This window comes from Choloepus didactylus, chromosome 6 (genome assembly GCF_015220235.1).
Source record: "Choloepus didactylus isolate mChoDid1 chromosome 6, mChoDid1.pri, whole genome shotgun sequence".
Taxonomy (NCBI): domain Eukaryota; kingdom Metazoa; phylum Chordata; class Mammalia; order Pilosa; family Megalonychidae; genus Choloepus; species Choloepus didactylus.
This window is the reverse complement of record NC_051312.1, coordinates 122,738,864-122,751,966: the sequence shown is the minus strand read 5'-3', so window position 1 is coordinate 122,751,966 and position 13,103 is coordinate 122,738,864. Positions and strand designations below refer to the sequence as shown.

The 13,103-nt window shown below is 36.7% G+C and overlaps 1 protein-coding gene across 2 annotated transcripts in view; it reads left to right on the top strand.

Annotated features, from left to right (window-relative positions):
• The window catches only part of GUCY1A2 (guanylate cyclase 1 soluble subunit alpha 2), a 332,369-nt gene that overhangs the window by 65,997 nt on the left and 253,269 nt on the right, over positions 1-13,103 (top strand). For both annotated transcript variants that reach the window (XM_037841307.1, XM_037841308.1), the window contains exon 4: positions 9,145-9,863. In XM_037841307.1, coding sequence (XP_037697235.1) covers positions 9,145-9,863 — 719 coding nt within the window. The remainder of the gene's footprint in view (positions 1-9,144; positions 9,864-13,103) is intronic.

Below are 13,103 nucleotides of genomic sequence, written 5' to 3'. Positions count from 1 at the left end.
GTAGCAGGTGAAAGATTGGTAAAAAGTGCATGAGTGGGAAACGATGTGAGTAAATATCTTGAGGAAGATTCCAAAGCCTGTGAGCCACTGCCATGTTTTCACAATGTTGCAGATTTCATGTCAGAAGCAAGAATCAAGTGTGGGTACAGAGCTGAGGCAGGTGTCAGTGCAGCTCCTCTTTGTAATTAGCTCATGTCTGTATGTTCTTTGAATCTGCACCACACTGCTGTGGGGCTGCTGGCTTGGTGTCTCCTACAGCAACGTGCAAGGGTGGTGGGGAAGGGAGGCTGGGAAATGAGATGAGCCCTTTGTCACCTTCCAGGTGGCCAAAATCTGGTAGCAAGCACAGCACAGGGCCCTGTAAGACTGTCTGATTATACATCTGCTGTCCTGAGTCTGGCCCTTTTTTAGTACTCCTGTGGTTGGTTGTTGGCAAAGGAACAAGAATTCATCCAGTAATAGAAATTCGTATCTATCAAATTTGTCCTTTAGCATAACTTGCTCATGCTGTGTAAAAAGGCCTGCCACCAGAGTTATCAAAGGATATGGAAAAACAACTGAAAAAAGGACATATATACACACATTTGTTGATGATTGAAACAAATCTACCTCCTCCTCGCAGAAGTCCTTCAAGTACCTAAAAATAGCTCTCTTTTCTCCTTTGACTTATTTTGTGTTTTAAAAGAACTAATTCAAAATACTTTAAAGGCAGCTCCAAAAAAAAAAAAAAAAACCTGTTTAAAATAGATGTAAAAAGCCATGGTACATTAGAAAGAAACACATAGTTTGTGTGATTTAAAATATATTACAAGTTATGATTTGGAAGGAAACAAGAAAGCAGTGGAGATATAGGATATCCATTCCAGATAAGAGGGGCTAATGTGAGAAGCTTTTATGCCAGAAATATGGTCTTTTATATATATATATGGGCTCTAGCTTGGGGAAATAGATGTCTGTTTTGTGTGTGTGTGTGTGTATATATATGTATGATACATATATTTTGTATGGGATATTATATGTGGGTTTGTGATCAGTCACAGAGTTGTATTTATTTGTTCATTCATTAATTTGTTCTTCAATGTATTCATTCAAAAATTCACTACGGACAAAACAGTGTGCCAGGGATTCAGGTTACAATAGTAGTCTTCATTTAGTTTCTTGAAAGCTCCATTCTGTTTTCTACTCCAGGGCCTTTGCATAGAATGACCCTTCTCTCTGGAAAAGTCTTCTTTCTTCCCCTTTCTGAATCTTCTTGTCTTCTTAGTTGACTCCTACTCATCCTTCAGATGTGTCACTTTGTAAAGGAAGCTTTCTTTATCCCAGTAGGTTACGTTAGGCCCCACGCACTCACGGCATTATGCACCATGTATTCATAGCACCTATTGTATGTATTTATTTGTACAGTTATTGAATTGTGTATACAGTCTTTCACATAAGCCTCTAGACCTAGAAAGACACACATTTCCTACTTTTATTAATTCATCTGCCCCAGAAGACCCAGGTCCCCAGTCAGTGCTATTAGGTGACCTCTATCTACTTGCTCCACAACATTTCCCTTTCCAAATGTAGGGGTCATATTTTTGACACTTTTAAAAAATAAATAAGTTTAGGCTTCAAAGAATAATATTGACTCAGCTGACAACTAACATTTATTTCCTCTCCTGCTATACCCTTCTCAACCCATTATAATCAGTCTTCTGCCCCCACCCCTCCACTGAAATTGCTGTGGCATAGGTCCCCAAAGATCTGACAAATCCATTAGACAGTTTCCTGCCTGTTCTTATCTTACTTGACCTTTCTGTGTTATTTGTCAACTGTTGACACCTCCTTGAATGTCCTTTTGGTTGACTTAAGTGATATATTAATTCAACATCCAGCCAATATTTATTGAGCACCTTCTAAGTGCCAAAAAAATGCTAGCCTCGAGATCTAAGATGGCGGCATAGAGAAGAGTGGAAGCTAAGTAGTCCCCCTGGAACAACTACAAAAAACCAGAAACAACTAGTAAATAATCCAGAATAACTGCAGGGGGACAAACAAGACCATCCACTCATCATACACCAACCTGAATTGGGAGGAATGCCCGAGAACACAGCATAAAATCTGTAAGTAAAACCTGTGGAACCAAGTCGTGGGACCCTCTCCCCCATAGCCCGAGCTGCAAAGCCTCATGGTGCCAGAGAGAAGCTCTCTCCCAGCAAGTGAATATAGCTCAGCTGAGCACCAACTGGGGTTTTAAGTAGCGAGTGTGAACTGCTCGCTACAGGTACGCATCCCCAAAAAACAGACAGAGGCTTTGGGTGACGACTGACCTGGGAGAGCCGGAGGGTCGCCTTGGACTGGGTCTGAAGGGGACTATCTGTTTCTTTTTTGGCTCAGTGGAGAAAGCCCCAGTCATTTTCAGTTTCCAGGGCTGTGACTCAGAGAAGGGTGGAGACAGCACAAGCAGAGAGAGAGACCATTGAAATACTAATGACCTCCACCTGGGGGGTCTGTCTTCTCTAGGAGGAAAGGGGTGGGGCCCTTTCCATTCAGAACCAGACCCCAGAGCCTGGGGGAACACGGCCATACCTCCTCACACCAGTCAAGAATTATAGGCTAACAGGCGTCACCTGCTGGGCAGAAAAGCACAGTGACCCGAGGCATCAAAGGGTGGAGCAATTTTCTAAGACACACCCACAGGGAAACCAGATACTGAATATTTCTTCCCTCTGGGACCTGAGCCTGTTCTGGTCTGGGAAAACCTGATTTGGATAACCAAGGAAACCATGCCTAGACAACAGAAAATTACAACCTACACTAAGAAAAACAAAGTTATGGCCCAGTCAGAGGAACAAACGTACCCTTCAACTGAGATACAGGAATTTAAATAACTAATGCTAAATCAAATCAAAAAATTTAGAGAAGATATTGCAAAAGAGATAGAGGCTGTAAAGGAAGCACTGGGCATGTATACGGCAGAAATCAAAAGTTCAAAAAAAAAACTAGTAGAATCTATGGAAATGAAAGGCACAACACAAGAGATGAAAGACACAGTGGAAACATACAATAGCAGATCTCAAGAGGCAGAAGAAAACACTCAGGAACTGGAGAACAAAACACCTGAAAGCCTACACGCAAAGGAGCAGATGGAGAAAAGAATGAAAAAATATGAGCAACGCCTCTGGAAACTCAAGGATGAAACAAAGTACAATAATGTACGTATCATTGGTGTCCCAGAAGGAGAAGAGAAGGGAAAGGGGGCAGAAGCAATAATAGAGGAAATAATTAATGAAAATTTCCCATCTCTTATGAAATACATAAAATTACAGGTTCAAGAAGCGCAGCGTACTCCAAACAGAAGAGATATGAATAGGCCTATGCCAAGACACTTAATAATCAGATTATCAAATGTCAAAGACAAAGAGAGAATCCTGAAAGCAGCAAGAGAAAAGCAATCCATTACATACAAAGGAAGCTTAGTAAGACTATGTGCGGATCTCTCAGCAGAAACCATGGAGGCAAGAAGGAAGTGGTGTGATATATTTAAGACACTGAAAGAGAAAAACTGCTAACCAAGAATCCTGTATCCAGCAAAGCTGTCCTTCGAATATGAGGGAGAGCTCAAAATATTTTCTGACAAACAGACAATGAGAGACTTTGTGAACAAGACACCTGTCCTACAGGAAATACTAAAGGGAGCACTACACGGTGATAGAAGACAGGAGTGCGTGGTTTGGAACGCAATTTGGGGAGATGGTAGCACAACAATGTAAGTACACTGAACAAAGGTAACTATGAATATGGTTGAGAGAGGAAGGTGGGGAGCATGTGAGACACCACAAGAAAGGAGGAAAGATAAAAAATGGGACTGTGTAACTTGGTGAAATCTAGAGTATTCAGCAATTGTGATAAAATGTACAAATATGTTCTTTTACGAGGGAGAACAAGCAAATGTCAACCTTGCAAGGTGTTAAAAATGGGGAGGCATTGGGGGAGGGATGCAATCAGCATAAACTAGAGACTGTAACTAATAGAATCATTGTATTATGCTTCCTTTAATGTAACAAAGGTGATATACCAAGGTGAATGCAGATAAGAGGGGGGGATAGGGGAGGCATGTTAGACACTTGACATTGGTGGTATTGTCTGATTCTTTATTCTACTTTGATTTAGGGTTATTTTTCCTTTTGCTGCTTCCTAGCTGTCTTTTTTTTTCCTCTTTCTTTTGCCTCTCTACCTTCTTTGACTCTCCCTCCTGCCTTGTGGAAGAAATGTAGATGCTCTTATATAGATAATGGTGAAGGTGGTGAACACATAAATGTATGACCATGCAGAAAACCATTGATTATTTACTTGGGATGGAATGTATGGTGAGTGAACAAAACCATATTAAAAAAAAATGGGTTGATGACAAAACCTCGAGGGCAATATACTGAGTGAAATAAGCCAGACACATTAGGACAATTATTGCAGGGTCTCACTGATAGGAACTAATTATAATATGTAAACTCATAGACATGAAATATAAGGTACCAAGATATAGAACGAGGCTTAAGAATGGGGAGTGGTTGCTTAGTATGAGCAGAATGTTCAATTAGGATGAACTTAAATGTTTGGGAATGAACAGGGGTGTTGGTAGCAAGATGTGAGAATAACTAACAGCGCCGAATGGTGTGTGAATGAGGAGGAAAGGGGAAGCTCAGAGTCATATATGTTACCAGAAGGAAAGTTGGAGGTCAAAAGATGGGAATGTATAAAACCGAATCCTATGGTGGGCAATGTCCATGATCAACTGTACAAATACTAGAAATCACTTCCATGAACCAGAACAAATGTATGACAATACAATTAGAAGTTAATAATAGAGGGGCATATAGGGAAGAACTATATACCTATTACAAACTATATACTACAGTTAGTAGTATTTCAACATTTTTTCATAAACAGTAACAAATGTACTTTATCAATACTACGAGTCAACAATTGAGGGGGGTTGGTTAGGGATAGGGGAGGATTAGAGTTTCCTTTCCTTTTCTTTTTTTTTTTTTTTTATCTTTCACTTTATTTCTTGTCTGGAGTAATGAAAAGTTTCTAAAAATTGAATAAAAATTAAGTGTGATGGATGCACAGCTGTATGAGGGTACCCAGGGGCAAGTGATTGTACACTTTGGATCTTTGGATAATTGTATGGTATCTGAACAATCTCAATAAAAATGAAAAAATGAAAAAAAAAAAAAAAAGGTAGGGAAGGGGGTTACAGGAAGAAGAAATAACTCTAGGTAAAGACCCAATGACCTTATGTTAATGTTCACAATTAAAAAAATAAAGACCAAAAAAAAAAAAAAAATGCTAGTCTCTGATGATATGACAACTAGCAAGATATACCTCGTTTCTCTCCCAAGCCAAGTTCTAACTTTTTTGCTACTGTCATCATGGCACAAGACTGAGTATTATTCCCTTTAAGATCTGGCTTTGCTACATATAGTTATATGGACTTGGACAAATTTCTTAACATTTCTCATTTGTAAAATGAAGATGATAAAAATACCTACTTCATAGAGAATTTAAAAGGATTAAATAAAGTAATCTATGGTAAGTATTTAGCACACTGCTTGGCTTTCTTTTATACATACTTACTGGGACTGCCTAATTCAGGCCAATACAATCTTTTAAAGCTATTGCAACATTCTCTCCGGCTGGTGTCTTTGCCTCTGTCTTGGCACCCTCTAGCCCACCTTCTACACTGATGATTAATTCACAACTCATCGTCCACCCCCACCCCCACTTCCAGCCATTACACGATTACTACTTGCTTTTTCCTGAATATTTGGGCTCTCCCACCTCCCTGCTTCGTCCATAATCCATTACTGTCCATCTGCTGAGGTGTTCAGCTCTTCCTTATTAGTGTTTTGAACACCTTATTTTTCTTCAATTCTCCATTCTAATGAAGAGTCAGGCGTTCCTTCTTCCACACCTCTGCAAGTCCTCTGTGAGCCTGTTATGGCCTGATCACTTTGTATTTTAATTATCTATATGGGCCCATGAGAAGAAAGAATATGTGTTTTTGTCTTGGTATCTTTAAATTTGGCACAACTGTAGCCTTAGAAGCTTAGTAATATACATCAAAAAATACTTTGATGAATGCTTAGTTTCTATGAATGAATGCCTAGTCTCCCTGTGTCAGGTATTATGCAGATATAAATAGGACAAGGTCTTTGTCTTCAAGAAGAGAACAGTCTGAGGTGGGATAGGATAGCAGATGAGGGACAGGAGACCCATGTTATAGCTAAAGAACAACAGCATTCAGGCTATTCATTTTTTTAAGGTGGTAAATTAACAGCAGTTTAAAATTCTAATTTTTAACTCAGCTGTTAACGGGAGCAGTTTTGTTATGAGTTTTGCCTCTTGAGGAAATGTATTCTTATAGATCCAAATGTCAAGGTGTCACAGAATCTTGTGATATGAGGAGATGAGCATTGTCTATATATTTCAAATGATTTGTTGTAGGTACAGGGTTTGTGTCAGTTGTAGGCAGAACCTCGGGAGTGATAACTGTGTCAGTTGTCTGAGCTGAACTACTTTCTCTGTGCTTTCCCAGTTTTGAGATAGGATTTAAAATGTAAGACTTGGCTATTGAATCAGAGAATATTCACCAAAATTGTAGTGATCTTTCCCTGGTTTTGATTTTTCAAACGCTAAGAAGTTTTTCTTCTTTTCTGATCTTGTGCAGTTTAACAGTTGTGGGGATAAAAATCTTTATTGGTTAATGGAATGTTGTGGTTTAATAGAATCGCTGTGTACAGTATTTAGGTCTAATATTCAAAATCATTCAGTTTTTCCTTAGTGATACAAAAGGCACTTTAGCATCTTGGTGGGCCTTAGGGTCATCATTTAAGAATTAACAATCATTGTACTTTAAAGTACAGAGGTGCTTTTTAAAGCTGCATGGATTCCCAGTTGATAGAATGCTGTACACAGAGTTGTTTTTTATGGTGTTGTCTTTGGTGAATTTATTTACTTGTTATTTTATTTGGGTGATTCGTTGGGATTCTAGAATTGGAAGTAGAACATAAGCTTACATATTATCTTAATGTCTCTGTGTTCTTTAATAATTGCAATGGCATTTTCAATGTTGTGAAAAATACAAGTTAGGCACAATTCTCTTTTTCTCTTCTGTGCATAAAAGTTTTATAAATTACTTGAAGATACAGCAATTCAAAGTTCAGAAACAGTGCAATATTTTCAGTGGCATGTGGAATTTTGGAATTCAGTAGATACAGTTAGATTTGAGGAATTCACATTTCTCTGATTTAAGTGTTAAATAAGAAACCCATACTTAAAAAATTAATTGCAACAAAGAACACTGCAATTAAAGGGACAAAAATTTAATTTGTACATGACAGAAATTTTTAGTTACAATAAAGTGATGGTGATATGAGAATTTGGCAAGGGAAAAAGTCCTAGTGAAAGAAATGAGAATGAATTTTCAGAGAGATAGTAATCAAACCAGGAGAGCATGTTTTTACTAATCCAAAATAGGAGAGAGAGTTTTAGGAGAAAGAGATGGTCAATAGTGTCAAATTTTAAAGGAGAAAAAAAATCAAGGTTAAATAAGAAAAACAATTACAGTAGATACTGGTTTAAATAATTCTGGGAACAGTTTCACTGGAGCATTTGGAGCAGAAGCCAAATTCCAGAGAATAATCATTTATTTTATTTTCTTTCTTCCATACTAGAGAACTGGACAGATAAATGCTATTATTATCAATTCTGGCTGGCATTACTGTTAGTGAATACAACATAAGTTGAAGGGCAATTTTGTAAAACGACAATGTACGATGAGTGGTGATTTTTTGTCTTAATAGGTGACTTAGCTTGCCTTGAACATCAAATCTGTGAAGCCAAAATTAATGTGAAATGCTTCTTAATAAAGAGACTCTTTTTTTTTTTTGGGTTTTCCATTTCTCATTTCACATTGATTTCAAGAAGTTCTTTGTCAAACTGACCTTTTACTTTGGCTACCACAATTTTTAGCCTCTATAGTAAGCTCTCAAAAATATTTGATGTGTTTTGACTAATTCTGTAGAGTATTTTTGAGTCTGGGGAAACTGTCAAGGGAATGATAAAGGTAGAAACAGCAAACTAAGGCATAGAGAGCCTAGATTGCTCTGTCCTCTAACGGAAACCCACGGAAGTGGCCTTATGAGACGGAGTAGACGAGGCAGACACAAATACGGATATATAAACTGCATGTACTGATTTCAACCAAAGGCACAGGGGAAGCAGTAGAGCAACTCTAAGCTTCTTCCAGCAAGCAGATCCAACTACTTTATATGTCTTATATTCTTCCTCTTTGGACCATAAACTCCTTCCATATTTTTCCTGAGATCATCTTCTAGCATGGCTCTACTAGAGCACGTGACCCCTGCTTCTACTTACTACATAATATAAAATTAAAGATATAGATTTTTATAATTCCACTATCACAAGGTGGAGTTCCTTTTGCCAGGGCATCTGGGATTGAGCATATACCACTCAGATTTAACAAAGACCTTTAACTCCGGTCAGGTTCCTACTGCACTCTTGGCTGCTCTGCCATTTTTCTTAACTTGTTTTGACTCTCTCCCTGGCGTCTAGCTGATCTGTATAACTTCTAGATAACTAATAGCCTCTCTATTTTCACTGAATAATCTGATGTCTTTTCCACCCACGCACCATAGATTCCCACTCTGTTTTATTATTTCCACTTCACAAATGCCTGTTGATAAGAAGTAGAATACTATGGATGGATACAATATAGAGACAACTTGGGTTTTCTATAAAGATGAGGGAAATAATTAAGAAAAAGAAACAAATACTATTTGTGAGATATAATTATAACAAGTGGAGTTGGGTATTGAAAAAAAAAGTGAACAACTAGATTAGCAGCATTTAAAAAGTTCACACTAAGTAACATCTTAGAAGTATCCAAAAGATGAACTGAAATTTACTTTCTCTGATTCAAAATGAATGAATTAACTCATCTGGGAAATTTGTGGGCCCAAGAGAGGTATCTCTCTTGTTTCACTCTCTAGCTACCTCATTTGGTAGGCAATTTAAAGAGCTGTAAGTTCCATTATTTATACTGTGTTTCACTAATGTTTGCTTCCCATTTGCCTCTAGGTTTGAAGTTTGAGGAAATTCAAGAAAAATTTGGTGAGGAGTTCTTTAATATATGCTTTGATGAGAATGAGAGAGTCCTTCGAGCTGTAGGTGGCACGTTGCAGGACTTTTTTAATGGCTTTGATGCTTTGTTGGAACATATTAGAACTTCTTTTGGAAAACAGGCCACTCTGGAGTCACCATCTTTCCTATGCAAAGAGCTCCCTGAAGGTACTCTCATGCTCCACTACTTCCACCCTCACCATATTGTGGGTTTTGCAATGCTGGGGATGATTAAGGCTGCAGGAAAGAAAATCTACCGGCTGGATGTGGAAGTGGAACATGTTGCAAATGAGAAGCTGTGCTTTGATGGTTCCAACCCAGGCAATTGTAGCTGTCTTACTTTCCTTATCAAAGAATGTGAAAATACTAATATCACAAAGAACCTTCCACAAGAAACCTCCCAAGTTCCTGCGGACCTCAGAATTAGCATCAACACCTTCTGCAGAGCCTTCCCCTTCCACTTGATGTTTGACCCCAACATGTCCGTCCTTCAGCTGGGGGAAGGTCTAAGGAAGCAGCTCCGATGCGACACTCACAAAGTGCTCAAGTTTGAGGACTGCTTCGAGATTGTTACCCCGAAGGTTAATGCCACCTTCGAAAGGGTCCTGCTGCGACTGTCCACCCCGTTTGTGATTAGGACCAAGCCTGAGGCTTCTGGCACTGAAAATAAAGACAAGGTAAGTGGCCAAAGACCTGAGATGGGTGACGGGGGCTAGAAGAGTGGATAATTGTTTCAGTAAATTACATGCTGGCTATACTTGTAATTATGTAGGCATGAGAGCTTCAAGTGCCATTTAGAAAATTACTGGTCCCTGGATGTATGTAAAAAGATTTGGCCCCATTCCCAGTCATTTTTGCATAATGCCTGCCTCATCCATTAATTTATTTCATCATATAAAAAGAAGACATTTATTAATACTAGCCATAGCAATTACAAAAATGATAGGACTGATTAAAAGCCTGATACTATAAATCCATAAATATTTCAACTGATGGAGGTCAAATTAGGAGAGAAACTGTAAGGTTGTGACTTCAACATTGTGGGGCTTAATTGCCTTGTCTTTAGGTACATATAGGTAAAAAGCTAGGTGCTCTCTGAATATGTTCCCTTCTAAATTTCATAATCTTGGAACATCTGGTTTACATCCTATTTTTGCCCTAATATGCAGAATAATTTTCCCCAAATGTTGGAAATTAAGTTACTTTGTATCTCAAGACCTCTCTTCTGATTAAATTTTAAAAGTGGAGTAGAGTCTTGTTTCTGTAGAACCTGTTCATTCTTTAAGAGAGAATACAATGAACGTTAGTTATCTTTAGTTTAGATTTTTGAACCCCTTTTAAAAAAATAAGGATTATAATAAATAAACAAGGAAAAAGACCTAAGGAATAAATCTTAAAATAGTTGGGTTAAAACAAACATTTTCTCCCAGGTAAAATATTTTTTAAACGGCAACATTAAAATAAATAATAATAAAATCTAAGGAAAAATCAGCCAGAATTATTTTTTAATATTTGGTAATATACTTTTAGAGTTTAAAGGGAAAAATAATTACCAATGGACATTTGAATGTATGGTCATTCATTTTCTGGTAGAGCTTCTTTTCAAGACTTTTCATCAGGATAAACACAGCTGTTCAGCTTGCTCCCAAGCATTTTGTAGAAGCTGTTGGTTTTTAGAAATGAACAGGTTGCTCTGGGCTAAAGAAAGGAAGAATTGAACAAAGTTAAAAATTCAGTGAATCTACACATATTCTTGTAGAATATTAAATAACTGAGGAAAGAGTCTCCTGAAAGCAGAGCCAAAAACATGTTCAGAATTTTATACATTAGTTTCATAATTGATTGATTTTTAAAATTTTGAAATTCTATGGAATTCTTTTCCTTTATTAGAGAAGTTGTGAGTTTATAGAATAATTGTGCATAAAATACAGGATTCCCATATACCACCCCATTATAAACAGCTTGCATTGGTGTGGAACACTTGTTACACTTGATGATATCACATTTTTATAACTACTGTTAACTGTAGTCCATGGTTTAACTTAGGGCTCACTGCATAGTGTAGTTCCATGGATTTTTAAAAAAATTTTATTCTCTTACTATATATACAATCTAACATTTTCCCTTTTAATCACATTCAGATTTATATTTCAGTACTGTTAATTTCATTCACAGTGTTGTAATGTTCTACAATTTTTTAAATGAAGTATTTGAGAAAGAATATTTTAAACGAAGTATTTGATCCACATTTATTCAGCTTGACTGAATTTGGTGATTTTGGAAAATCATTCAGTAATGTTTTGATCATATAGGTTCAGTGATTTGAAAAGATGTAAAGATAAACCTAAAGATCCCAATTTGGCACAATTGTATATTTCAGTCTAAAGAAATTCTTCTTTTTCTATCTGATCATGCAATGATGTTTTATATAATATTATTCATATGTGAATATTTTATATATGTGTGTGTGTGTGTTCTACAATAATTAACCATTTTATAGTCCTTTAGAATGGAAGAAACTTGTAAAATGTATATTTTTGTCCACACTTTTAGTAGCTTTAAAACTAAAATTATTCTATCTTTTTATTTGGGGGAATATTAAAGCTGTTAGTTCTGTTTTATAGAAGGATAATATTTGGCTAGGAGGGTTTGCAACAATTTCAGCCTTTAGAATTAGTATTTAATATTTTTGAAAATGTACCTGAGCTAAAATGTATTATTACCAATGTTATTTGCATTATACATTTTTTTTAGATTTGAGAAAAAATTAATTCAATTTAAAATTACTGCTTTAGACTTTTTTTTTTTTTGATATATTTCATCTGGCTTGTATTTCTATTTAATTTGTGTACCAGGGTAAGAAATAGACATAATGAAACGATGACTCAAATGTCAAGGCCCTCTGCCAATTCCAATAATAAGGAACTGTGCTCTTGAAGAAGATGCAATTATAATTTAAACATATAGTGGCAGTTTTAAAATAAAGCAATAGGCAGGGTTTTTTAAGTTAGAATAAGGATAGTAATTCTCTCATCCTTATATTTACATTTCTGCTTACTCGCCTTGGTTTGCCAGAATGGGACATTTGAAAGTCTACAGTTCGTCCAAATTGAAACTAGTCAATAAAGTTGTGGCATGGAGTCTTGAACATATGGATAATACATTTGAATTAGTATGTCACCAAATTCTTAGAACATGGAAAGAAGAAACAGAAAATCAGGTTAAAAATTATTTTTCTACTGATAAATTTGACTTTAATATTATTTTCCCCAAAATAGCTGTTCTTGTTAATAGGTAACTCCAGTTGTCTGAAGTTTCTATTTTTCTTAGTTGGCCTTGATAAATAAATGCTATTTAAGTAGCATTTAGGATATTTATTCCTTAGTCTAACAGTGAAGGCTTTAATGATAATTTAGCCATTTTTGGCTATGCACTTAATGCCAACAACTACCACCTCCACCATCAAAAACATAACAAAACTAAACTAAACTAAATCAGGAGCTATTCCTGAAGTTCTACGACAGTAAACCAGTTGCAGAAGGAAGAATAATGCTTTGACGAATTATCATCTTTGTCATTTTGTGTTGTCAATCATTGGTTAACTGTATGAGTAGAGCTAGAACACTCTCATGAGCCATATTCTGAGATGCTAATGAAACAGAAAGCCATCATCCTAGCCTCCAAAGAATTTACATCTTCATTCTAAAATAATGAGCTCTAAAGATGTGTGTAGGTCACCAGTAGCATGGATGTCACTAAGAGGCAACTGCAGACTGCCCTCTGCCTCTCTGTAAATGCATCTGAATTCATTGCATCGTAGGGATGAAAGAAAGCTTAGTGATCAACCAACCTCCTATAAATTCATATATGTTAAATGTGACTTGTCATGGAGTAAAAGTATTAATTATTAGTCTAGG